The sequence below is a fragment of the Triturus cristatus genome, chromosome 6 (assembly GCF_964204655.1).
Source record: "Triturus cristatus chromosome 6, aTriCri1.1, whole genome shotgun sequence".
Classification (NCBI taxonomy): Eukaryota; Metazoa; Chordata; class Amphibia; order Caudata; family Salamandridae; genus Triturus; species Triturus cristatus.
Window position 1 is genome coordinate 681,745,101 of NC_140589.1, and position 25,288 is coordinate 681,770,388.

Here is a 25,288-nt window from a genome sequence, read left to right on the forward strand (position 1 = left end):
CAACCGAGGAAGAAAGTGACACTGGTGTGTGTAGCCAATGAATAAAAATGGCGCACACGTAATCACGTGATGTCAGAAGAAAAATTATGAAGATCGAAAGAGGACTGCGTTGCAAGGAAATATGGTAAAGGCCCGAAGAAGTACTCACCGTGATGTAAAAACAATGTGCGGCAAATAACAACAGTGGAAATAATGTAAACTAGTTGCACAATTAAACCCGAAAAGTGAAAATCACAATGTTCGCCCATATAATGGAGGGCGTAACGTCATGCATGAAAGATGCCATTGAAATGAAAAAAAGACTGGGTAACCACGTGATGTAAACAAGCAGAGTGTCTCGATCACTACTTTGGGTCTTTTTGCTTGTTTACATCACGTGGTTACCCAGTCTTTTTTTCATTTCCATGGCATCTTTCATGCATGACGTTACGCCCTCCATTATATGGGCTAACATTGGGATTTTCACTTTTCGGGTTTAATTGTGCAACTAGTTTACATTATTTCCACTGTTGTTATTTGCCGCACATTGTTTTTTACATCGCGGTGAGTACTTCTTCGGGCCTTTACCATATTTCCTTGTTACGCAGTCCTCTTTCGATCTTCATAATTTTTCTTCTGACATCACGTGATTACGTGTGCGCCATTTTTATTCATTGGCTACACACGCCAGTGTCACTTTCTTCCTCGGTTGGTTCACAGTAGTCCGATTCATCCTGTTTCTTCTCACGCCTTGGTGGTAAGTCTCTATCAGTTTTCTCAGACATTCTCGTCCATGCCTCACCTTGGAATCGTCGTCAACAGTCTTTATTTGTCTTCTTTTTTCCCCTGTTTTAGCTTCCCCAATAAACAAAGTACGCGGTTGACTCTTGTCCAGGTACTTTAGTCGTTTCTTTACCTGCACGCATTCTTTGGCAAACACGTTTTTCATTCTTAACTTTTCCTGTATTTCCACACATTCATTTCACTTTGATTTCAGAGCATTGATATTTCTGCGACGCTGTTTTCCAGTGTTCTATCATTATGTTGACCAGCCGATTTGGTTTCAGTAAGTTTCTTTTTCCCTCTCACTCCGTTCTTTTTGCAATCCTCCTGTCTTTCCTGTGTTTGAGCTCAAATTGTGTATTCTCTGCATTTTAGCATACTATCTTTGAAGCTTCCGATCCATGAGATTGACATTGTGAATTTCTTTGTTCAAAGGCTTAATTTTTTCGTCTCTTCATATCCAGTAAGAGTTTATTGTGTTTGTTTTGTGTTCCACAGCATGGATGCATGATGGTCCACTCTTAGTGCACAGTAGCCATTTTTCATGTTTATTTGAACACTCTTTTAAGTTATTTCTGTCACTTTGCGCACGTTTTCCAGTGTCCATGCTCTCCTTAATATTATGGATTCATTTGTGTTTCACATACACGCTTAACGTGTGCCCCATTCTCTTCCATTGCTATTCCGTGTGTATGTTGAATTGTCTTGGCTTGACTCAGACTAGCTGCTCATTTTCATGGTTTCACCAACGATGCATGTTGTATTTTCTTCATTGATTTTGATAAAGATTGTCTACAGTTTTTCATGTGCTTTCAATGAAATTTCTTGTTTCCACAGCTGCCCCTGAAGAAGGGATGCTTTTCATCCCGAAATGCATTGGGCACCTCCCTTTGAATTGACGTTCAACTTTACTGCCATTGTGTAGTTTTCATATTGATTGTATTCTTGGTTTCTTTGCTATTTCTTACATTGATGCCACGTGCAATTCTTTTGTTGCTTTTTGATTGACTTATTAAAGAGCTTCCTCTTAAACTCTTAGGTTTATTTGTCCAGGAAACTGTTGCTTCAGAAAGTTCAAAGCTCACGTTAATTTTATTCATCTTGCGATTGTGAATGTGACATATTTGTTTTCTACAGTGTCCTAGCTGTGCACTCAGTATACTGGTGTCAGTTCACCAGCAGTTCCTCATGTATTTTTGCGAGGTGGGCTTCCTCGCTTCTGAGTTGCACGCTTCATGTTTTCAATGTATTCATTGTTAATTGTTATCATAACAGTTGGTGTGCGCTAACTTACATACATCAGTGTAAAGAAATCTCGCCATGAGGCGTTCTAGCACCTGAAACTCACGCTAGGGAATGCAAATTCTTGCTCGCCAACTTAACGTTGGCGAGCCGCGTGTTTGAAAATGCTCCACAACGTGGTGGTTGGTGGAGTTTGGCTGGAGTGGGCAAAACACCACAAACTCTGCCGGTGGAGCAGGGATGTAAATTATTAATACTCTTTCTCAAATGCAACGCCTTGTTATGTTATGTCAGATGAAAACTAGTATACAGATGTTCCTTAGTTTGAGAGAAGTAAAGTTTGTTCATGAACTTGTTTCAGCTTGATAAAATCATTTTCAGCACCCTTTTATCCTGTATGACCATTGTTACGTTATCTCTCTGCATTGCTTAGCATTTCATTAAAAGAATGAAAACATTGTATTTTCACCTATTTTCCAGGCTTATGTAAAAGTTTAATTGATGCATTAAATAACCTATCGCTACCATAGAAATGCATTTAATTATGTTAAAGTTTACTGTGATATTTCAAATGTTTCATTTTCTGTAGTTGCGCCAGGTATTGGAGCATTTATCACAGCAAACTGAAAGCCAGTATCTGAAGATCCTCACAAGCCTTGCTGAAGTGGCTACAACGAATGGTCACAAACTGCTGAGGTAAGTGCTGTCAAAGGGTAGTCTGGTATCCCAAAATCCTGCATACTCGGTCCTCTGCCAAGGATTGCTTACCACATTCTTAGGTCACTCTTCATAAACAAAGAAGAATCTCTCCACACCAACATTGTTATAGCTACTTCACCCCTCACCTACACTGCAATCAAACCCCCATCTACTTTACTCTTCTGCAAGTTTACTCCTGCATATGGAATCATAAAACTCCAAGTATCCTTCAAAAGACGTGAAATCATTGCCATTAAGACACTGAAACACACTATCATGCTCCCGCTCCCCACATCAACAAACACTGACCTCAATTAGAGACCCATCTCACAACTTTTCTTGCATTGTATAGATACTGCAAATGGTAGGACCTGCACAATAAGCTTCCAACCTTGAGATTAGTAATCTAAGTGACTTTCCGTGAGGTTTCCACCAATTTTGTGGAAGGAAAGCATGATGTTGAACATCATGGAAGCACTGCACACTGCTCAAGACATATAGCAATTGTGCACCTTGATCCTAATGTATGTGGCATTTTGTGCTATGAAACATACAATACTGCTCGACAGCCTGGTAAAGTCCTGGCGTATGGGACTTTGTTCTCACCTAGTTAATTTCCTTACTAATCCACCTCACCAATCGGGTCAAACTGGGCTCAGTCGTGTCAGTTCCTGCTATCCCATTTGGAGACCCTCCGGGATCTACTTTCTCATCAAGCCTCTTTGACACTTGCTTGATCATCGTGGCGTGTATCTTGTACAGTAAGCAATAATGAATTTGGAGCCTTGCCCAGTTGCACCAAAGGCTCTGTTCCTTACAGGTCCACTGACTGCCTCATTTAATTCCATTTATTCTGCTTGAGACAATTGGTCATGCCTTCGCACCTTGCATTTCTCCCCTCTTTTTCATGTCCTGTTTGGGATAAGTGGCTGAACCTTCTCGATCTAATCCTACTAATCTATGTTCATATAAGGATCTCTTGCAAATTAAATTTACCAGTATTCTTCACTGCTTTCCAAAGGTGTACATACCAGCAAGGCATAAAAATCCGATTGGCCGCACTCTGCTAGTCCTACCAGCGTGTTACCCCCAAAGAATTATGGTCCATGAAGTAGCGTCGGCGGGTATGCCTATGCCAAAAGTTTAAAATGAAAATGAGTGTCGCGTTAGCCATCCCTGGACACGTGTTTCGAGGTTGTTGCCTCTCGTCAGCAGGGAGTAGGTGTGTGTAGGTTTGCTGCGTAGGCTGCCAAAAATATTCTCCGGTATAGTACCACTCAAGGCGCGCAGGTGCGTAGCCATGGGCTTGTCAGCCCCACCGGCTCAAGGGAGCCTGAATATAAACAAAAATCCGATTGGCCGCACTCTGCTAGTCCTACCAGCGTGTTACCCCAAAGAATTGTGGTCCATGAAGTAGCGTTGGCGGGTACGCCTTACCAAAAGTTTAAAATGAAAATGAGTGTCGCGTTAGCCATCCCTGGACACGTGTTTCGAGGTAGTTGCCTCTCGTCAGCAGGGAGTAGGTGTGTGTGTAGGGTTGCTGCGTAGGCTGCCAAAAATATTCTCAGGTATAGTACCACTCAAGGCGCGCAGGTGCGTAGCCATGGGCTCATCAGCCCCACCGGCTCAAGGGAGCCTGAATATAAACAAAAATCCGATTGGCCGCACTCTGCTAGTCCTACCAGCGTGTTACCCCAAAGAATTGTGGTCCATGAAGTAGCGTCGGCGGGTACGCCTATGCCAAAAGTTTAAAATGAAAATGAGTGTAGCGTTAGCCATCCCTGGACACGTGTTTCGAGGTAGTTGCCTCTCGTCAGCAGGGAGTAGGTGTGTGTGTGTAGGGTTGCTGCGTAGGCTGCCAAAATATTCTCAGGTATAGTACCACTCAAGGCGCGCAGGTGCGTAGCCATGGGCTCGTCAGCCCCACCGGCTCAAGGGAGCCTGAATATAAACAAAAATCCGATTGGCCGCACTCTGCTAGTCCTACCAGCGTGTTACCCCAAAGAATTGTGGTCCATGAAGTAGCGTCGGCGGGTACGCCTATGCCAAAAGTTTAAAATGAAAATGAGTGTCGCGTTAGCCATCCCTCGACACGTGTTTCGAGGTAGTTGCCTCACGTCAGCAGGGAGTAGGTGTGTGTGTAGGGTTGCTGCGTAGGCTGCCAAAAATATTCTCAGGTATAGTACCACTCAAGGCGCGCAGGTGCGTAGCCATGGGCTCGTCAGCCCCACCGGCTCAAGGGAGCCTGAATATAAACAAAAATCCGATTGGCCGCACTCTGCTAGTCCTACCAGCGTGTTACCCCAAAGAATTGTGGTCCATGAAGTAGCGTCGGCCGGTACGCCTATGCCAAAAGTTTAAAATGAAAATGAGTGTCGCGTTAGCCATCCCTGGGCACGTGTTTCGAGGTAGTTGCCTCTCGTCAGCAGGGAGTAGGTGTGTGTGTAGGGTTGCTGCGTAGGCTGCCAAAAATATTCTCAGGTATAGTACCACTCAAGGCGCGCAGGTGCGTAGCCATGGGCTCGTCAGCCCCACCGGCTCAAGGGAGCCTGAATATAAACAAAAATCCGATTGGCCGTACTCTGCTAGTCCTACCAGCGTGTTACCCCAAAGAATTGTGGTCCATGAAGTAGCGTCGGCGGGTACGCCTATGCCAAAAGTTTAAAATGAAAATGAGTGGCGCGTTAGCCATCCCTGGACACGTGTTTCGAGTTAGTTGCCTCTCGTCAGCAGGGAGTAGGTGTGTGTGTAGGGTTGCTGCGTAGGCTGCCAAAAATATTCTCAGGTATAGTACCACTCAAGGCGCGCAGGTGCGTAGCCATGGGCTCGTCAGCCCCACCGGCTCAAGGGAGCCTGAATATAAACAAAAATCCGATTGGCCGTACTCTGCTAGTCCTACCAGCGTGTTACCCCAAAGAATTGTGGTCCATGAAGTAGCGTCGGCGGGTACGCCTATGCCAAAAGTTTAAAATGAAAATGAGTGTCGCGTTAGCCATCCCTGGACACGTGTTTCGAGTTAGTTGCCTCTCGTCAGCAGGGAGTAGGTGTGTGTGTAGGGTTGCTGCGTAGGCTGCCAAAAATATTCTCAGGTATAGTACCACTCAAGGCGCGCAGGTGCGTAGCCATGGGCTCGTCAGCCCCACCGGCTCAAGGGAGCCTGAATATAAACAAAAATCCGATTGACCGCACTCTGCTAGTCCTACCATAGTGTTACCCCAAAGAATTGTGGTCCATGAAGTAGCGTCGGCGGGTACGCCTATGCCAAAAGTTTAAAATGAAAATGAGTGTCGCGTTAGCCATCCCTGGACACGTGTTTCGAGGTAGTTGCCTCTCGTCAGCAGGGAGTAGGTGTGTGTGTAGGGTTGCTGCGTAGGCTGCCAAAAATATTCTCAGGTATAGTACCACTCAAGGCGCGCAGGTGCGTAGCCATGGGCTCGTCAGCCCCACCGGCTCAAGGGAGCCGAAATATAAACAAAAATCCGATTGGCCGCACTCTGCTAGTCCTACCAGCGTGTTACCCCAAAGAATTGTGGTCCATGAAGTAGCATCGGCGGGTACGCCTATGCCAAAAGTTTAAAATGAAAATGAGTGTCACGTTAGCCATCCCTGGACACGTGTTTCGAGGTAGTTGCCTCTCGTCAGCAGGGAGTAGGTGTGTGTGTACGCAGCAACCCGACATACATGCCTATTCCCTGCTGACGAGAGGTAATGACCTCGAAACACGTGTCCAGGGATGGCCAACGCGACTTGAATCTTGCTCAATACCCTGGCAGAGGCGCAACCGCTGATGCTGACTTCATGGACCACAATGCTTTGGGGTAACACGCTGGTAGGACGAGCAGTGTGCGACCAATTGGACTTATACCAGCTAGGCATGTCAGTTCCCCACATAACATGTCTAATACAGGGGTACCCTTTTGTGTTGGCTCATATTTGTGCCTATCTGAGACTAATTACATTCCTTTTCATGCTGGTGTTAGATGACCAGACCTCCACTCTCTCAACATAATTACAAACATCAACGCAGCCATAAACCCAAGTTGAAATACCAACACAAAACAAGCACCTTTGATGGTTGTCGCTTGGCCCACTCATTCTTTGGTTGAAATTATCCTAGTTGAGCCTGTGACCTTTCAACATGCTGGTCTCAGTGCCAGGAAGAGGATGAGTAAACTCAAGATTTTTCATAATGATGGACTTGCCTTGACCTGGATGAGTCAAACCTAGACTATGATGCTTCTAAGTCTGAAATGAAGCTCTCATCTGATAATACTGTCCACTTTTGGTGTACCAAAGGGTGGTGTTTGAAACAACTTACAAAATTACGGCTCACTGGTTCCCTATCTGTTCTCTACTTATCACTTATCCTTTGATTTTGATGTTTGCTGAGGGGTATATATTTGGCGGCATTCCAATGTTCATGGCTTTGGAAAACACAAATGAACCTTAAAGACCATGAGCTAAAAGAAGTTACTGCTTTTTTCAATGGCAGTTCTATTTTGACTGTTCATCCTGCCCCAGTGCTGCATCTTATCCCTCCTCGGTTCCAGAGACCGAGAGCTCAGGGCCTTTGCTTGTTCTTGCTTTTACATTACCTCCGAGGAATCCAGAAATTGGCCCTGCTGAGAAGGGTTCTAAAGTAGAGTATAAGTATACGAGGTGACATTTTGCAAGGATGTTCTAGAGGTCTAAACAAGCGGTCCAACCCCCCCCCCCCCGGTGAGACCTGGTGCTTTCCATCAGGTCTTTGGCGAGGTCTCTGGGTACCCTTCTTCTGCTATGATGAAGGTAGCCATAGAAATATGGCAGAATACTCACTCCATTTATGTTCTCATCAGGAAAATTGTTTGCAAGCACATACTACCACAGGTTATGTGATTTTGCATCCACTAGTTCAGTCATTTGCAGTTGCTGAACGATATAGGTGCAGTAAGTGCCCCACTTCCTAGCTTCTGCACCAGTTCATAAGAATGGCAAGTTTATTGCCTGCATTGACAAGGTGGTGATCCAGAAATCATCAGATATTGTTTTGGCAAGTTGATACAGCACAATGTTATGTTATATTTTATTAGTACATCAAAACGTTTTGGCTGTTAGCGAACACATCAGGTATTAAAAAATGTCACAGGAGTATCAGAAGTTTAAACAAGTCTTCAGTTTCTTTCACAATAAAGGATGAAGAGACCTAACGAGACAAAGAAAAATTCCCTAGCTTTTTAACGGCCACTAAGAAAGGCCTATCACCGAAATTAACTTGTCTAGTTTAAGAGTATACATCAGGAATTGATCAGTTGACCCAAGGGTGCAGGATGAATGATTCAATTGAAATGTAACTTTCTGAAATAGCTGGACTTTGGAATTAAGTAATAGGATGTATAATTATGATGGCTTCGAAAACTATTCTATTCATGATAGAAAGCCCATGAAGGGGTCTAAGTATTCTAGTAATATCTGTGTCGCTTCAGTCAGTAATGAGTGAGGCTACCATATTCTGAACATAATGAAAATGCCTGAATTAACTTGTTGGGCAAGTTCAGATAAAGTTCATTTTTGAAATCTAGACTGGCTTGAATGGTAGCTAAAGCAGTGTCTGTATGCTGCTCTACGTTAATTTCGGGAAAGATTTTCCTGCGATGTTTCATCTGCTGGAAGGAGGATGTGGATACTTTGGAGACTCGAGTCTGTACTGATAGCTGAGGGTCTATATAGATACCTAGCTTAACTACATTGCTGCTGGGGTAGGTGGATAACCCAGGAGACTGGCCATTGGGTTGGAGTACAAGTGTCTATGGTGTTTAGTTTATAAAAACTGTTTATTGGGATGTAGTTTTGGAAAGTTGAATCCCATCCATTTTTAGATTAATGTGAGAACATAGGGAAAAAAATAATCGGGCTTGCAGAATTCCATAGAAAGAAATGCAAAGTATTCAACCTAAGCCAGGTTAAGTAAAATATAAACTGAGGAGTTCTGACCATAAGTAAGGTTCTGTGGCCTTTAGTAAAACCATGGGTAGATAATCCCTCTCAATTGGGAATCCCATCAACTTAACCATCTGCTCTCTCTCATAGGTCTTATAAAGCTTGTCCAGTATCTTACATTTCACCTCCCCATCAATGCTGTCTGGATTTTCAAAATGTTCAGAAACACCCAAATCCACAAACGTCTCTTTTTCATGTATTTAAGCCAGGGAATATGTAAAACGTAATCCAACCTTAAACAGTCCATTAGCACAGCTCTTGAGAATGCATTTTCTCTTTTGACCCAAATTGAAAGCCTTAACATGATGGGGCGATTTCCAATAAAATCAGAAATATAAGGCTTTCTGGAAATCTCTTAACCGCTTCCACATATCTCAGAATTTGTTGAGGTCCAATAGTAAGGAGGTTTTTCCAATCTAATGAGACCGCAAATTGCTAAGTAGGTAAACTGGGGTACTCTATCGACTTTTAAACCATCTATTCAATGAGTTTTGACTTTAGAATGCCTAGGTCCACTAGTCCTAATATAAGATTTGGCTCGACTTATATTTAATTCTAAATTTCTCATGAAATATTTAAACATATCAGTCAAAAGTTGAAGGCCATTTGCCGTTCTTGATAATAAAACCGAGACTGGACGTCTCCTCGCCTGTGGTAAATCTTTCCCCCTTCATCCATTGTTACAAACGGTTAATTTAAAATTAAAACTGAGCCAATACACAACCCCTTTCGCTGAAGCTGGTTCCTCTGTACATACAGCAGTGGGAGCGTAAGGACACCTAACTTCTGTCTTGATGAAACCTCTTTAAAATAGTGATCAGTGGCTTTTCCACCTCAGCAGCCTCCATCAGCAGCAATAGTTTTGATCGATTCACAGAATCAAATGCCGCCGTTCAATCCATAAAAAGTATATGGATGGAGCTATTCTTTGCCTTAGTATATTTGTTCATAATAAAGAGGAGATTGAGACCGTACTCAATTGTTCCCAATCCTGGGCGAAAGCCGTACTGTACATCTGAACAAAATCCCTTTTTCCTCTGCCCAACTCTCAAGTCTATTAAAAACAAGTCTGCCTAGGACCTTTACCTATCAGTTGGTCACACTCTGCTTCTGAGAGCGCTGAGGTAAAAACATCAGCATTCTGAGTGACCTGGTGAGCCTACCAACCCTGTAGAGAAGAAATCGGTGAATCCCGTTTGAAAGTGAAGTTTCCTATGCAGCACAAATCGGCATAGCTGGAAAAAAACTTACACAATCAGTTGACAATGATGAGGAATATTCTCCTCTTATCGGGCTTCTCTCATTGAAGTAGCAAGATTGCATTATGTAAAGGGTTTCATGTCAGTGTAAATTGAATTTGTTGGCAGCATTGGCCATTAAACGTTGACAGATTGTCTCAACCTTATTCAGATTTTACAGCTTGTCTCACCTTTATTAAAATGTGTTGCCTATCAAAGTTTACAGTGATATTTAATTTGTTGTGCAAAATGTTATATATTGAAACAATACTGATGACCATAAAAACCATATTATATGGTGCAGTATGATGCAAACATCATCCACTGTGTAATGTATTGCTAACAGATCCCTATAACTCCACCTCCTATTGTTTTACATAATACTGCCCATAAATCTACTATCAATTGAGCTATGATTTCTTTATCAGTCTCCTTTGTTCACATTCCACGGTTCACATAATCCATCACTTCCTTGAGTCATATGTTGTTACCCAACTCTCTTTTGCATCTTGTATATGTTTCTTCTAACCACATCCTGTCTCAATCTTCTGTGTGTGTGTGGCTTCCCTTATGTTTATTTTGTCCCTTATCATGACTTAGAGCAGTTTTAGAAGATTGAATGAAACATGATGCTTGATACTTACTAGCGGAGAATACTAGCTTGTGCCTTCCACTGCCACTATGCATTTTCCAAGTATGACTATGTTTTAACTTGTTCACTCACTGCTTCAGATCCTTGACCCAGAGTGTACTGCACAATGTTCTACAGCTATGATGAATTGTCTTTCAAGGAATGTATGCTACTATTAGCATTGTCATGTAAACTGATAAGGCATTTAGTCCCTTTTCTAGCTGTGTAAGTATTGACTATAAAGACTTGCCCAGCCTCACAAAATGTATAATTTTACTGCTTCTCCACTGCGATTCAGTTTTATATTAAGTATTTGGAAACTAGTCACACAAGCTACACTGTCATTGTTGAAATGACTTCCTGTAGTATCATGTTTCATAGGTGTGCGAGCTGGTTGTGTTCCATGAAAGCACTTGAAGGGACCTTTTGATTATGACCTACTTTTTTCTAAGTCCTTGAAATACAGGCGATAAATGTTAAGGATACGTGGACATTCTTCAAGTTATGCACCCCTTCCTGTTAACAACACTAGAATATATTAAAATGTAATCTGAACATGGGAGACGTAGAAGTCTGCAGATCTCCGATATCCTTCCTATTTTTAAGGTTGTTTGGGAAGACAAAATTCATAAGCAGAAGTGCTGACTCTATTTTGTCATATAAACAGTTTCATCGTAATGTTTCTTTTCCAGCTTGTCAAGCAGTTATGAAGCTCAAATGAAGAGTCTTTTACGGATTGTAAGAATATTTTGCCACGTGTTTCGCATTGGCCCGTCCTCTCCCAATAATGGAAATGGCATGGGCTACAATGGAAATAAAACCCCAAGAAGTCAGGCGTTCAAGGTCAGAAAAATATATGACGTGTTTAGGAAGATAGACGGTAAAGAGATGAATTTGACAAAGCATGCATTCATTAATCAGACTCCTCCCGAACAGGACGTAAGTTTGGTTGATACCACACATCCATTTTTTTAAGTTTGGCCAGTCTCTCTTTCCATATTTCTCTGCTCACCAATCAAAAGTTTACTCTCACTATCAAATAACTGATTATTGTAAACATGTTTTGCCTTCTTTTTATTTAATTTCTAAAGTTTAAGATTATGTTTCTAATAATATGAAACTTCCATTTTGTGTTTATTTTCTTTACATCATCGGTTGTATTGGATGTGGGACCATATAAAAAGAATGGTTGTTGAAATGGGCTAAAATTCAAAAATGGTGGTAATAATAATTATCCATCTCTTTATTGGTGTATAGAAAAACACAAGGTGTCTCATATTTTAGTAATATGTAGTGGCCACCTGTCAAAGTGGGGATATAGTTTAAAATACTCACTTTGGTATGCAAGTGTTTCTATTGAAATACAACCAACTATTGTGAACAAAAAAATATCACCTAGCATCAACCTGGTCTCTCGCCGTTTTCTAAAAATGTGTCCTTTTGTATGGTACCTTGATTTAACTATAAAATGGAGAGAACAATTGCAATACAGGGTCCCAATCCCTTATATCACCTTCTCCTTAAACATTTGCTGAAAATTGCTCTTTTTGGTGAGCTGGCTGGTCTGTATATTTCTGTTCAATAATGGCTGCATATTTGGTATAAGGAATTAACTTTTTCAGCTTGGTCATCCATGATTTTCACCTTTCCATGAACAATATTTGTGCTAGTATTTTAATTCTGTGCGCTGTGAGATTACGGTGCAGAGCCATAGTGTTGTGTCCCTAAATCTATACTGTAACATTCTTTCATTACCTAACTTTCCGGGAATGTTATTGTGAGTTGGCAGAAATTACACCAGTGGTGTGGAAGTATAATGTCGTTCAGGCTGCTGTGTGACTTTACATCATCTATATACATCACAAAATTGAATGGCTCCAGAGAGCATGATTTGCTCTGCTTAAAAGCACTGCAGTGTCACATGTCATTAAAAATGCCTTTTCCATGTAGAACAACTTACTTTTATATATTAGCTAAGTCCACCCTAAAATGTGCCTTGTAAGCCCACATGGCTGGGTGCTTGAGTTATAAAAGTGGGGCATACTAGATATTAAGTGTAACCCTTGCAGTGAACAGTTACAGAAAACTGTTTATCACAGGGTACGTAAAGCTACATTTTACAAGAACACTCCTAGTTATGAATAAAATACACTTAATTGTACATTGGCCTAGGAAATTGATAGAACAATCAATCAGAGTAACTTTCTATTTAGTATTAAAAGCCTAATCCAGTTGTGAAAGATGATTTTGATAACTTAGTGGAGAGTAACTTTATAAAAGTGGACTTTATACGTCTGAGTTTACAGTTTTAGCATTGACTTGCCGCACTGCCCAGCTCCAGAGACTGAATACACATCCCTTCCGGGCTATTAACAACTCTTCTCCTGGAAAAATAAGGTTTGCCCTCTGTCAGTCAGAAGGTTGAAGTGGGGTTAACAATGTGCAGATAACATTGCCTTACCAAACTATCCTTGGAAACCTCCATCCAGATCGATGTGGAACACTTTGGACTTCTATTTCGACTCTCATAAACCTCCGTGTTTTCAAGTAACGCCACTGTATTACTTTGTTTATTTCTTATGTTTTGGCAATATTTTATGTTTGTATTTCTATATTTATAGGGACAATCTCTGTACTATAGGTTTTCTATATGTTGCATATGTCGTTATTGGGTTACTCTTGTGCCTACAATTACATGGACCTTTTGCAGTATCCGACTCTTGCTCCTTCTCCTTTTTTATTTTTCCTTCCCTTTTTTCCCTTTTTACTTTTTCTATGCTTCTCTCTTTTCTTCATTATCGATTATGAGGGTTAGTTTCTCTGTACTACCATGGGGTTAAATACTTCATTTTATGCATTTTATATGAGAATTGTTTGTTTATCTACATGTTGTTCTAACCCTGACATGATATCAATTCCTGTGTTATTGTTCTCTTTGAAAATCAATGAAGTTAAAAAAAAAAAACAATGACCCCATAGCAAGGCTTAGTCATCTGGGAGGGGACAGGAACAATTAGCAACACATAGGGCACCTTTCACAGTTCCTCTTTTAAAAGTGGAGATCCCAAATGGAACGGTCAGGAACTGAAACTACTCATGGCTAGTGCCTCTTTCAACTTTATGTCTGAGGTCTGAGCAGGATTAAAAGTAGTTCCAGCAATGGCAAAGAGGAGGGAAGCACATCTCTGTGGGGGAAGTGGCTAAATTGAAGGGCAAGACTTGTAGCTGGAAGAAGGCTAGAGCCATTTTTTATGAGAGTATCTGGAAGGGTTTGCAGCAAAGTAATTGCTACAATTGGGGTTGTATGGGAAGGTAGCCAGAGTTGGGCATAGTGAATTCTCCAGTTATTGGCTAGTGCACACGATCAGGCTGTCACCTCACTGCTTCCTCCTCAGAATATTCGTAGACCTCAGAAGACAACACATGAAAAACAAGACCCACGGAGTCCTGATGCTTTCTGGCATTGAGGGACTGGAGCTTCTCTCCAAATGCCAGTGTTAGGCCAACTGTTACAGCTGCTAGACACAACTGGCAAAATAATTCTTAACTATGTAGACTGGTCCCTACAGGAGCCCTGACTGGAGAGAGATCTGGTGCCTGGAAGCCTTCCCGATAACCTGTAGGCCGCAGGAGTGAGCAGAAAGAACTTTCCTAGGAGTTCAAGAATTTGGGCCTTTGTCATTTTTCCATCTCCAAATAATTGGAACAAGGTGCTGAGACTTCCCTGGGGAGGACACACCTTTTGTTTGCAAGGTATCCAGGTTTTTCCTTCTCAGTGCATTTTGGCAGACTAAAAAAGTCTTCGTAGGGCCTTGTGATCAAGGTACTTATCATAGTTATAGCTTCCAGCTTTGCCCCACTGGTGGATTTCGAGAACCAAAAAGGTGATGTCTGAAGGTAAAACCTTGATCCAGGGCGGGTATCGGAGTGACCTGGTGGCTATGGAATCCTCTTTTTCTGTGCTCTGAGCTTTTGGCCTCAAAATCCAATGGCCTCCCAGGGGTGGGGAAATCATATCGCCCGACGCCCGAACCATGTTGATTTTTACCTCGGGCAAGAAGATGTAATGTCTATTTTGTCCTACGGACAACTAGAAATTAAATCGCGTACATGATACAGGCTGTGGACACTCTGGGTCTCACAGCCAATCAGAAAGGCTGGCAGGGAGCTGCAAACGATTTTGAGGCCTCTGATTGGCTAGCAGCCCATGGCTGGGCTCTAGCCTGTGATTGGCTGCGAGACTGAAACTTCAGTCTCAACAAGCGGCAATCTCAGCAATCGGGTGTCTTGCCGATCAATGGGGTGGACGTTTTAACACAGGAGGATAGCACAAATATCTCGCTGATGGTGGCGCGACCTGAAACTGGGGTGAGGAGGCAGGGGGGCATTAATGTTTACAGGCTAAAGCCAAGTGAGCTAGCGGCATACGGGGGGTAGAAATACAGTTAACTTTATCTTGCTGATCGCGAAGGGAAGAGGCAATGCACACATCCTGCTGAGAGCTCAGCGGATTGAAGTAAAAATAACGGCATTACAGAGTGCCCTGTTCAGATTCCACAAGAGAAAACAGAGCGCGCTAACTTGGGGTTTGGAGCGGACTGCTTTTTAAGTGGAGCTCAACTATGCAGCGACTCATATTATACTAAATGTGGTGTTAAAGAATTGTACTGGGGCGTAAACGTTTAAAATTCCTGCAATCGGTTGCATTAGAGCAAACGAGCAATCTGTTTGTTTTACCGCATATTGCCTGTGAAAGCTGGTGAATATTAAAAGTGGTGGGCGGAAATGTGAATTGTATTAATTTCCTTTATAAGAGTGCAACAGAAACTGCTATCCGTTACCTGCAAAGTGCCTGATCGAAGTCGGCTACTTTTTGCCCGGATGAGAATCGAGGTGGTGAACAGTGAGCTGCTGTGTGCTGTTACATAATATATGTAAAGACAAAGAGAAATTCCAGTGTCCCGAATCGGACACTCATTCATTGGTGGGCTAATATAATATGCGCCTCACATTGCACACAATGTGACACGAGTTAATAGTATTAGTCTCGTTCTCTCTCCTTCGCCTTGTTTTTCTGCTATTTTTCAGAACATGTGCCTGTGTAACAACATTATTAAATAACTGCTTGGATCGTGACTGCTTCGTGCAGCCATGTGCTGCAAGCGCCTCTCGGCCCTGTCTCTTTCTCCCCAAACCCCCTCCTAAGATGTTTCTCGCAGCTCATTACTTGCAGTTTAACTGTAGGGGTCAAACCACATCAGTTCAATCAGAGGACGCCTGGCACATTACATGTTGCGCGTTCAGGGGCACACATTGTCTGCTTTCTTCCAGGAGACAACAAAGAAAAGCATTTCCCACTAGTGCTCTAACGTCAGTTGTAACTATTGTGTATTTACAAGCTACAACGGAACTGGTGGAATTTATAGAATAGAAAATTGGCCAATTACCCCGAACACTCCCCTGGGACAGAATGTCCTGCATGTTGGCTTGCACAGGAGCCATGCAGCATTTGCAAGAGACACCCCAGCACTCTGTAGTAGCGTGTCCATGAGCTCTGAGTCACTAATCGCCTTGCAGCAGCCGAATTCCAGTACTTTGTCATAGTGAAATTTACTCCTTTCAGTCTTGTAATCTGCACACCTTAGTTATATTCAGCTCTCAAACGACCCTCTCTTGCTCCCTGCTGCTCAGAATGTGTGTGTCATAAACTATCTGAAAAATATCAACACGAACTGCACATGAGTGCAAAACCCAGTAATGCCCGACTAACCACTAGTCCTCGCAACCTCTTCACAGACTCCACGCACACAATTTGTTTTTTGCTAAAGTACCTCAAGTTAGAGTGTTCCTGCGGTTATAAAAATGTTCTCTTTAATCCTTCCTGTTGCTCCAGGGAGTTAAGTTATATATCAACTACTAAACATGCAATAAAGATGCCAACAACTCCACACCTCCTTGCACTAATACATGCTCACTAGTGTCACTCTGTCTCTCTCTCTCACTCTGTCGAGACTCTCTCTCACTCTGTCTCTCTCTCTCTCTGTCTCTCTCTCTCTCTCACATCAAACCTTCAAACTAGCATACTGGCTTTGGAGCCTGAGACGGGCACATTGCAAACAGATCACTGAAGAAAAACTCAGCCTGCTGATCTAACCCAGTGGAATCGGAGCAGGGGTGCTGCTGGTCTCTTTTTACCTTGTATGTGGTAGCAGGTTCAAAAGCCCACCAAACTACCATACTCATATCTATCTATGGCACGTAGGTTACAAACATATCACTGCAGCAGACTTTCGACATCCTTAACTGTCCTTCTATCAGTCATGGAGGCTGTAATCAGAAAGTGGCACAGTTTGCCTGTGATCAGATTTTCTCAAGCTCTATTTAGGCAAAGAGCCCTCAATGCTTGGTTACATTAGAGGTACATGAAGAATGTTTAGCCTGTTCTACCCCCTATTGTCGCCCCAGAACCTCATGCCCAGCCCAAAATCCCTCTCGATGCCTGCACTTGCCCCTCCACATTATTTTTTATTCTGACTACAGAAATGATTTTTGGGGGTTTTCAGGGTCATAACCCCACATTGTCACTGGTTCACTGTGTCACTACTAGGTGCATCAAAGCCTCCAAGACAGGCCCGCGGATACAGAGCTGTTTCATTGCATGTGAGCAGAACCCACCCCTTCCACCTCCGGTGACCACAACCTTTTTCAGCAGAGACCCGGTGGCGAGGCACCTCACAGCCTCCACCTCTACCCCAGGTAGTCACGGGTTGACCCAGCTCTTTGACAGTTTGATGTTGTCTCTGGTGGAGTTCAGTGACCTGCAAGACGGCTGCCTGTGGCTAGCTTGAGAAATCTGCAGCAAAACTTGCACAGCCACCCGTGCATAGGGATGCATATGCAGTCTGCACATGAGGGTGCCTGTGTTTAGGATGGTCTGTCAGAGATTCCTGCCTGCTGTGCTAAATGTTCATGGTTTGGTCAGTGCATGAACTAATAGAGGTTTCATAATGTCTGATACCGCATTTCCCACTGATCAACATAACTTTAATTTCAATGAAAGCTGTCCATTATTATACATGTAGTTACCTGAAGGTGAAAGACCACAAAAAGTTAGAAAGTATTTTGTTTTACCCTGCCCCCAGATTCACTCCCCTTGCCTCCCCCATTTCGTTCAGCATCACACTTCCCATATTTTTTTTTTAATGCACTTTAACCACTGAGCAGACAGCACCTTCTCCAGCCTTGTACACTGGGCCTGCTACCACCGCTGCACTCCCACTGCTCTTTGAATACAGTATTCGGGACTTGCTGCCATGGGTGTGACATGAAATGTTGAGTGGTTGCAGTTACTCACTAGTCCCCGTCTCAATGATGCTCAGCTTTCCACTTCTAGATTTGTCTTTTCAACTTAACACTCCTTACCTTCGCTGTGAGACTAACACTTGCTTTTCAGCTGCGTGACTGCTACATGTCCTACATACCTGAAGGAGACAAACTTGAACACCCATTGCTGATCTGCGCAGCACCTCTTCATGTTAGGGAAGCTTACTCTGCTGCAGCCATTACTAACTGCAAGAGAGAACCCTGTACAGCTACTGTCAGTGCTGCATATGCTCTTTGTGTGGGAGAAGAATGTGGAGATGTAGCAGTGAGTGCACCATAATATAATAACATCACACCTGCCTCTTGTGTATCTGCTACATGATTTTGCTGCCCCATGAACCTTCATAAGCTCTTCCAAGAAGTGCAGTTATTCCCATCCACACGTTTATCAGCGCATCACATCTGAGGATTTTTGAAGCTGGACAGCTATGAGTTGGTCCTATGATGGAGAACACCCTTCTGTCCTAGAGGTTCATATTTCGACAGTCTGGACTGTGCCAAAAACACTTCAAGAAATGCAGTCTGCCCTCTGCCTCTAGGTACTATTTCTCTACATATGAAGATGTGTTACATGCAAAATAGTTGATAATTGAGTGCAGTGCACACTGACATCTGCACACATGCTGTACAGCCAGCCAGAAGAGTTGCATTTAAGAGTGCATGACCATGCACTGCATAATTGGACTTGCACTTGAAATATATATTGCACAGTATGTTGCACTGATTGCAGTGCAGGGTCTCTCCGTGCAGACCTACCATAGTGATTTATGGAGTAGGTGGGGCAAGCAGTTACCTTCCCAGGACAAGTAGATTTGTGTAACATTTTGTCCCCTGGCCAAGTAGATTTTTTTGAAATTTCCACACCCCTGCCTCCGCAGGAGTTTGATGACGGCACCTGCCTTGTTTTTGACTTGGAACTCCAAAAAATAAAGTAAAACTTTGACTGGTGTCAGCCTGAAATGGCACCTAGTTTCCAAATAAACGTAAACTGTCATTTTCAGTTAACGCTTTGTGCTTACTTAGCTGGTCCTAGGATCCTTGTTTCCAGTCCAGGGAAGACCTGGCCTGGCAGTTCAGGATGGACTGTTCCCATTGAGGACAGGGTCAAGACTGATTTGCATATGGCTGGGTGTTAACTGGAATGGTTTGGGGAGCAAACAAAACTATGGATTTAGTCCCAGATCTCTGTCCTGGGGTGAATGTATGACATTGTTCTGCATTCTGTCCATCAATTGTTCTTTTGGCATTTGTCACCCCAATTGGGACGGGAATGCACAGGCGTGGGTCCCGTGCTCTCCATACCACTGGAGTCAATCTATTCTGGCTGATGAGGGGTGAAACCCCCGTAACCTGGCCTAGGATGCTTGTTTCCAGTCCAGGGAGGACCTGGATTGGCAGATCGGGCTGGACTGTTCGCATTGAGGGCAGGGTCAGGATTGATTTGCATGTGGCAGGTTGCAAACTGGAATTGCATGGGGAGCAAAAGAAAAAGGATGGATTTAGGCCCTCATCTCTGTATTGGGGTGAATGTATGACATCGTTCTGCATTCTGTCCATCATTTGTTCTTTTTACTTAGCAACTTTTTATCATAAAACATTTTTGAAAAACAGATACGGCTATTCTCAATAGATATAAGGACAGGACGGTGCAGCTTCACAGGCCTAGCAGGGGCATCACACTGCATTTTAATGACACTAGCAAATCACGTTCCTTACTGAGGACAGTAAACCGCTGTAATGTATTGGTTCAAATGGGTTGCTTAGTCTGCAGTTCTGCATCATAGTAACACTAACCCACATCACACTGCATTGCAGGGTCAAAAGTGACATTAACCCACCACATTGTACTGCGTCCTAGCAGCACAAGGTTATCCCATTGAACAGCATTAAAGAGACTAACCCATTACATGAAACAGCATCCTAGTGACCCTAACCCAACACACCATCGTGCACTACTTGCCAGTGATGCTTACCCAGAGTAATGCATGTTAGTGCACATTAAACCTCCGCAATAAATCAAATGGAAATAATCTACAACACTGCTCTCTTTTTTAGAGACACTAATTATAACACTGGATTGCCTTCTATTGTAACAAATGCATCTTTGTCCTGCTTCCCAGAGGCACTAACTCACACCACTGCAAAACAATGCAGAAGCCTAAAGCGCCAGACTACAACCAAATGACAATAACCCACCACTCTCTATCTGGTACTTCCTGAACAAATCTTAACTAAGAAAAACCGAGATAGTATCACTTCATTGGGAGACTTATTCATCGCTGTGCACTGCATTCTACTTGTACTACACCACTGTTGGGTTGGAAGAGTCCTCTGTATGGTCGTGGATGTGCTGTCCTGCCCTGAATACCCCAGCTGCATGGATATCTCGACCCCTCTTAGTGATTTGTGGTCAGGGGCGAACACGTATCATGTGTGTGCATCATGACCTACTCCTGTCTAATGGTAATGCAGTGTAATTGGACCAGGAGGATTGCACCAAGCGCTACCCTCATAATGTTAGAGGGCTGCCACCTTTACCAGGAGATAAGTGACACAAGCACAGTAGCTGCAGAATAACCATTTTCTGTTCAGTAGTGTGAACAGGCCTTTTTACCAGCGTCACTGCATGTCTACATTCATTTAAATTTCGGTGGCTGTGTACTTAAGTCGCCCTTTGCCTGCATGGATTGTGTGCATTTCCAGAGCAGAACAGCATTTGTGTGGAGCCGCAGGGCCCCTCCAACTGGTGCGCAGAGGTACCACTGAAAAATGTTTCAGGATCCTGTCTTGACATCTGGGTATTATTCAAAAGGTGAGCAACCTGCTGTTAGTCTCTATAAGAAAGCGCATTACTGAAGGTAAGTTGTTGTTTTGGGCCTTTTGCACTGTACAGACATATGGGACAGTAAGCCTTTTACATGTTCTTTTAAATACCATGCTCCCTGCTTATTGGCAATAAGACCTACTTGGGGGTTACTTCATAATATATGAAAAAGAAGATGCTGACCTGTCAAAAAGGGTTTATTTTGACCATTCGAATTGGCAGTTTTAAACCGAACAGGCAGGCTACATTATTACGCCTGGGGACAGGTTTTCTGGGTAACTGCAATGGTTTGCACAATGGGTGCTGCAGCCCACTAGTGGCTTTTACCTTAAAGGCTCTAGGTATATTCTATACCACATAATAGGGACTTGTATGCAAGTTAAATATGCCATTCACGTGTATACCAATTTGAAGCATACACCAAGGGGTTAGCAAGAGTTAAGTGTGCTGAGCTCTATGGCCAACAAAAATAGGGTTCAGGGTGACCCTTCCAAAAGGGCAAATGTTCAACACTTAAGATATTCATATAACACCAGGACTTATTTTCGGTGGGTACATAACTGCAGTGAGTGGGCAGTTGACACATTAGGCTGAAAGCCCATTCACTCTGGAGAAGGTGTCTTTAATGGTTTCTGGTCAGGGCTAGGATAAAGTTCAAAAGGTTATCTTTTAAACCCCAGGCTCCGTTGGGAAAAGGTTGATTGTGCTTCACAAAGACTTTGCTTAAACTGCGTACTGTCTAGTGCTTACCCTCAGGCACCGTCCCCCCCCCAGTGTGTCTACCTCTCCTCTGTTAAAGATGATGTAGTGGACGGTTCCTATGGGTCTGTGCATCTAAATGAGGAATTCTTTTTTCTGACCTACATTACCATTTTTTTATTAATGTATTTTTTAATTACAATTTAAGGTTGTAACTATTTATGATAATTTACTATATGAAATATTACTGGTTGGTCTCCCTAAGAGAAGCCACAGAAAGGAAAGACCTTACAGAATGTTGTCACCTTATTTCTGTTGGCCAAAAAGGTCACCAGGAGCAATATTCATAAAGATGGATTCCCAACTATTTCTCCAAACTTTATTTTAAGGAGAAATGTACAGACTCTATGGGTGCATTTAAGCTCAGCTCAGTATTATAGTACATGCAGCATGATTTCAACCAGTAAAGTCCAGTTTGCTCCTATGAATGCTCAAAACAAACAAGATTCCCAGGCAGGACTTTGTTCAACTCACTTTCTTTTGGTATGACACAATTTTACTTGGATGGTTTGATTGGCCTACGTGTTTAATCCTGTCTCTATGCCTGGTCTTGTCTACAGTCTTGGCTCCAGGGTGTAATTATACCAATATTTGAAAAAGGCAACAAGATGTTACCAGAAAGCTACTGAATTACCTCCGTCTGGAATTGGCAGATGAAATGGCAAGGTGCAGTGTAATGAACACTAAGAATTGCTTAATAAAATAGGGAGGTTTTGTGTATACTACCGTAGACATTAGCGCCTATTCAGGATCTTCGATTAATGCTCATAACCAAAACTATGCTCATTTAAAAAGGTTTCCTATATTTGGCGTTGATCACTCACTTTTAGGAGAAGCCGTGTTTGAACAGAATGTGCTGCCTGACATTATCAGTGTGATGTCTCATTGTACTCACAACTCCACATGTATAAAGTGTGGCACTTTAGGTTAATGTACACCTTGCCTAGGCATCGATAAGAGTGCCTGTAAATGTCTTTAGAAATTACCTGGTGTCTGTATTATCTTAGATGCTCCGAGGCATCCTAATGCTTTATGGTGTGTCAAGATCTGTATTACTATATCCTGATGATATTGGTAAATCAAAATCAACCATAAAGATTACAATTTAAATACCTCCTTGGATTTTTCTTGTTTCCAATATAAATCTTCTGCTGGAATGGAGAAATATCTAGACTGTACAGCTTCCTCTTGTTTGGGTATTCTTCCAGCTAAAATAATTAGTACCTCCTGGTTGTTTAAGCACCACTCCCACATCTGGAGTTGTCACAGCGGCGGGTGTGAAAGTAAGGTGCACTTGTGCACCCACTTCACAAAACTCACCAACCATTAGCTCAGAGCGTTGGTACTATTCTTTGTGGTGCGATCTGGATGTGGTGGCTCTGCCTCTGAAAAGATTCTTCAGATATTCTAGTGCAATTTTCAACATTTAGGCAATAGAGAAGCAAGAATGTTAGTTTGGACTGAAAGAAGTTGTTGTATGTGGTATGGCACTCTTGCACCACAGCCAACACACTTCCTGAGTGTATGCCTTCAGCCTCTGCTAATCCTACTAATGGGTAGGAGGATAATTAAAAAAAAATGTTGATTGCTTCAGGATCTTCCTCCAGAGTAGGTTGTGTGTTTTTTCCATATAACGCTGTATTAGCATTTTGTGTTATGGCAGTGCTGTCAGTTAATATAATAGATATTTATATTGTTATACATCATACCAGCAACCTAATAAATTCCCTGGAATTGTTTAGTCTGTGTTTACTGTAGTATCATAAACATTGCCTCACTTTCATAATACATGAGTGCTTACATAAAGAATAAGTAAACGAATAAACGAAACACTTCCCATTTTCAAACCATATACCCCAAATATTTCTATATCTGTCATCTGTACATTCGGTATCTACAGGCAGATATGATTACATCTATGCTTCTAACTTGCGCACCATCTGTTGACAACATACAGTGACATATTTGGCGCACTTCATGGTGGACGTTCATCTACTTTAGCCAACAGTGCTAACGATGCAAAATCCCAGACGTCTATGGCCACACTGCTAGAACTCTGACAGGCTGCCTCTGAAGTGACATTAATTCAGCTCCAGATCATTTTTACACATCATACAACCATTGTCTGGTGGACAGTGCACCATTCTCTTTTCATTCTTTTAGCGAACACCAGGTCTTAAGTCCATAAACTTACATAACTTTGTAGTGTTTTTTAACCTAGGAATACTGCCCAGTAGCAAAAGGGCTGAGTTCTGTGTGCTCACTGGACACTTCGGTGTCAAGCCTATTATCTCAGGACACAGTTGCTGAATCACTCGACATTACCACACTATGTGATAGGTGCCGCCTGACCGAACAACCTGGACCGTATGGTCTGCAGTTCTTCCTTCCTTAAGGTCATAGGTATTGCTGTGAAAAGGTAAAGTAACTGAGGCAGGATCAACATTTTCAGTATTGCAACCCAACCCAGTTGGGAAATGGGGAGGCTACACCAGAATTGGATGGAGTACCCTACTATCTATGTCACTCTATCGATGTTGCCAGACAACAGTTGGGCTTCTGAATGATGCATATGAACACCCATATACTTAAACACCACCCGTCCCTACCGTAGTAAGGATCTATGTAGCTCCAATTTGACATGCTCTGTGTGCAAATGAATTGGGAAGAGACCTGGCTTATTCCAATTAATATGTAGGTGTTAGAAATGGGGGTCTCTAGTAGGCAAGGACTTGCACCTTTGTCCAAATAGGGACCCTTTTTCCTAGTCAGGACAAGGGAGTTACACTCCTAAACTAACCCCTGCTTACCCCCTTGGTAGCTTGGCACGAGCAGTCAGGCTCATCTTAGAGGCAGTGTGTAAAGCATTTGCACATAACCCACAGTAATACAGTGTAAGCACTATAAAAGGACACCACACCAGTTTAGAAAAATAGCCAATATTGTTATATACTTTAAGACCAGACCAGAAAACGATATATAAACACAATACAGTACCTACAAATCTACAGTTTTCAAAGTAAGCTTTAAAACAGTTCTTTGATGTCGATAGCTCTGTCCGGGGTTATCACGGCATCGTGGGTAAACAAATCCAAACCGTTCTGGCTGGCCACGGCCTCGCAGGCCAGCTACGGTGTCGGGAAGACCCGCAAATAGTACCTTTTAGAAATGTAGGGCACCGGCAACCTCTCGTTGAGTTTCCGAAAACACGGCGTCCGCAGGTGTCGGTTCCGGAGGTTGGTGTAGGAGAAGTCGGGGCCCTCGAAGTTACACGCGTTGCAGGTCGATCTCCTCTGTTGCAGTCAGGAGCGCTGGCTTCGGGTGCTGTGGTGCAAAGTGCAGCGGTGCGGCATGCAGTGCCCTCAGGTCGGGGTGCGAGCAGCGGCTCACCGGCGGCATCAGATTGCGTCATCGGTGAGACCAGGGTCTCGGTGTGAGATGAAGGCGGTGCTTGTCATGGTGCTAGCAGATCACGGTGCAAGCCGCGTCATCGTTGTTGCTGAAGCACTGTCGTTGGTTGACTAACTGGAGTCGATGGCGACGGCGTCGGTAGGCCAAGGCTGCGGTGCGGGATGAGGGCGGTGCGTCGTGTAACTTTACGAGCAGTGCCCTCTAACCACGGTGCAAGCAGCGGTGTCGCTTTCGGCCTTGGAGTGGCGTTGTCGGGGATACCAAGGCGTCATCGTGAAGCGCTGCGAGTGCGAAGTCCACAGGTCGCGGTGCGAGCAGTGGCTTGGTGGCGGCATCAGCAGGCGTCGGTGAGGCCAGGGT

At 43.2% G+C, this 25,288-nt stretch overlaps 1 protein-coding gene across 2 annotated transcripts in view; it reads left to right on the forward strand.

Moving 5' to 3' along the window:
* HACE1 (HECT domain and ankyrin repeat containing E3 ubiquitin protein ligase 1) overlaps window positions 1-25,288 on the forward strand; it is a 339,965-nt gene that overhangs the window by 129,583 nt on the left and 185,094 nt on the right. Inside the window, exons 10-11 of one of the 2 annotated variants that reach the window (XM_085611183.1) lie at window positions 2,594-2,700; window positions 11,244-11,490. In XM_085611183.1, the coding sequence (XP_085467309.1) occupies window positions 2,594-2,700; window positions 11,244-11,490 (354 nt within the window). The remainder of the gene's footprint in view (window positions 1-2,593; window positions 2,701-11,243; window positions 11,491-25,288) is intronic. The other variant, XM_085611184.1, reaches the window with a different exon arrangement.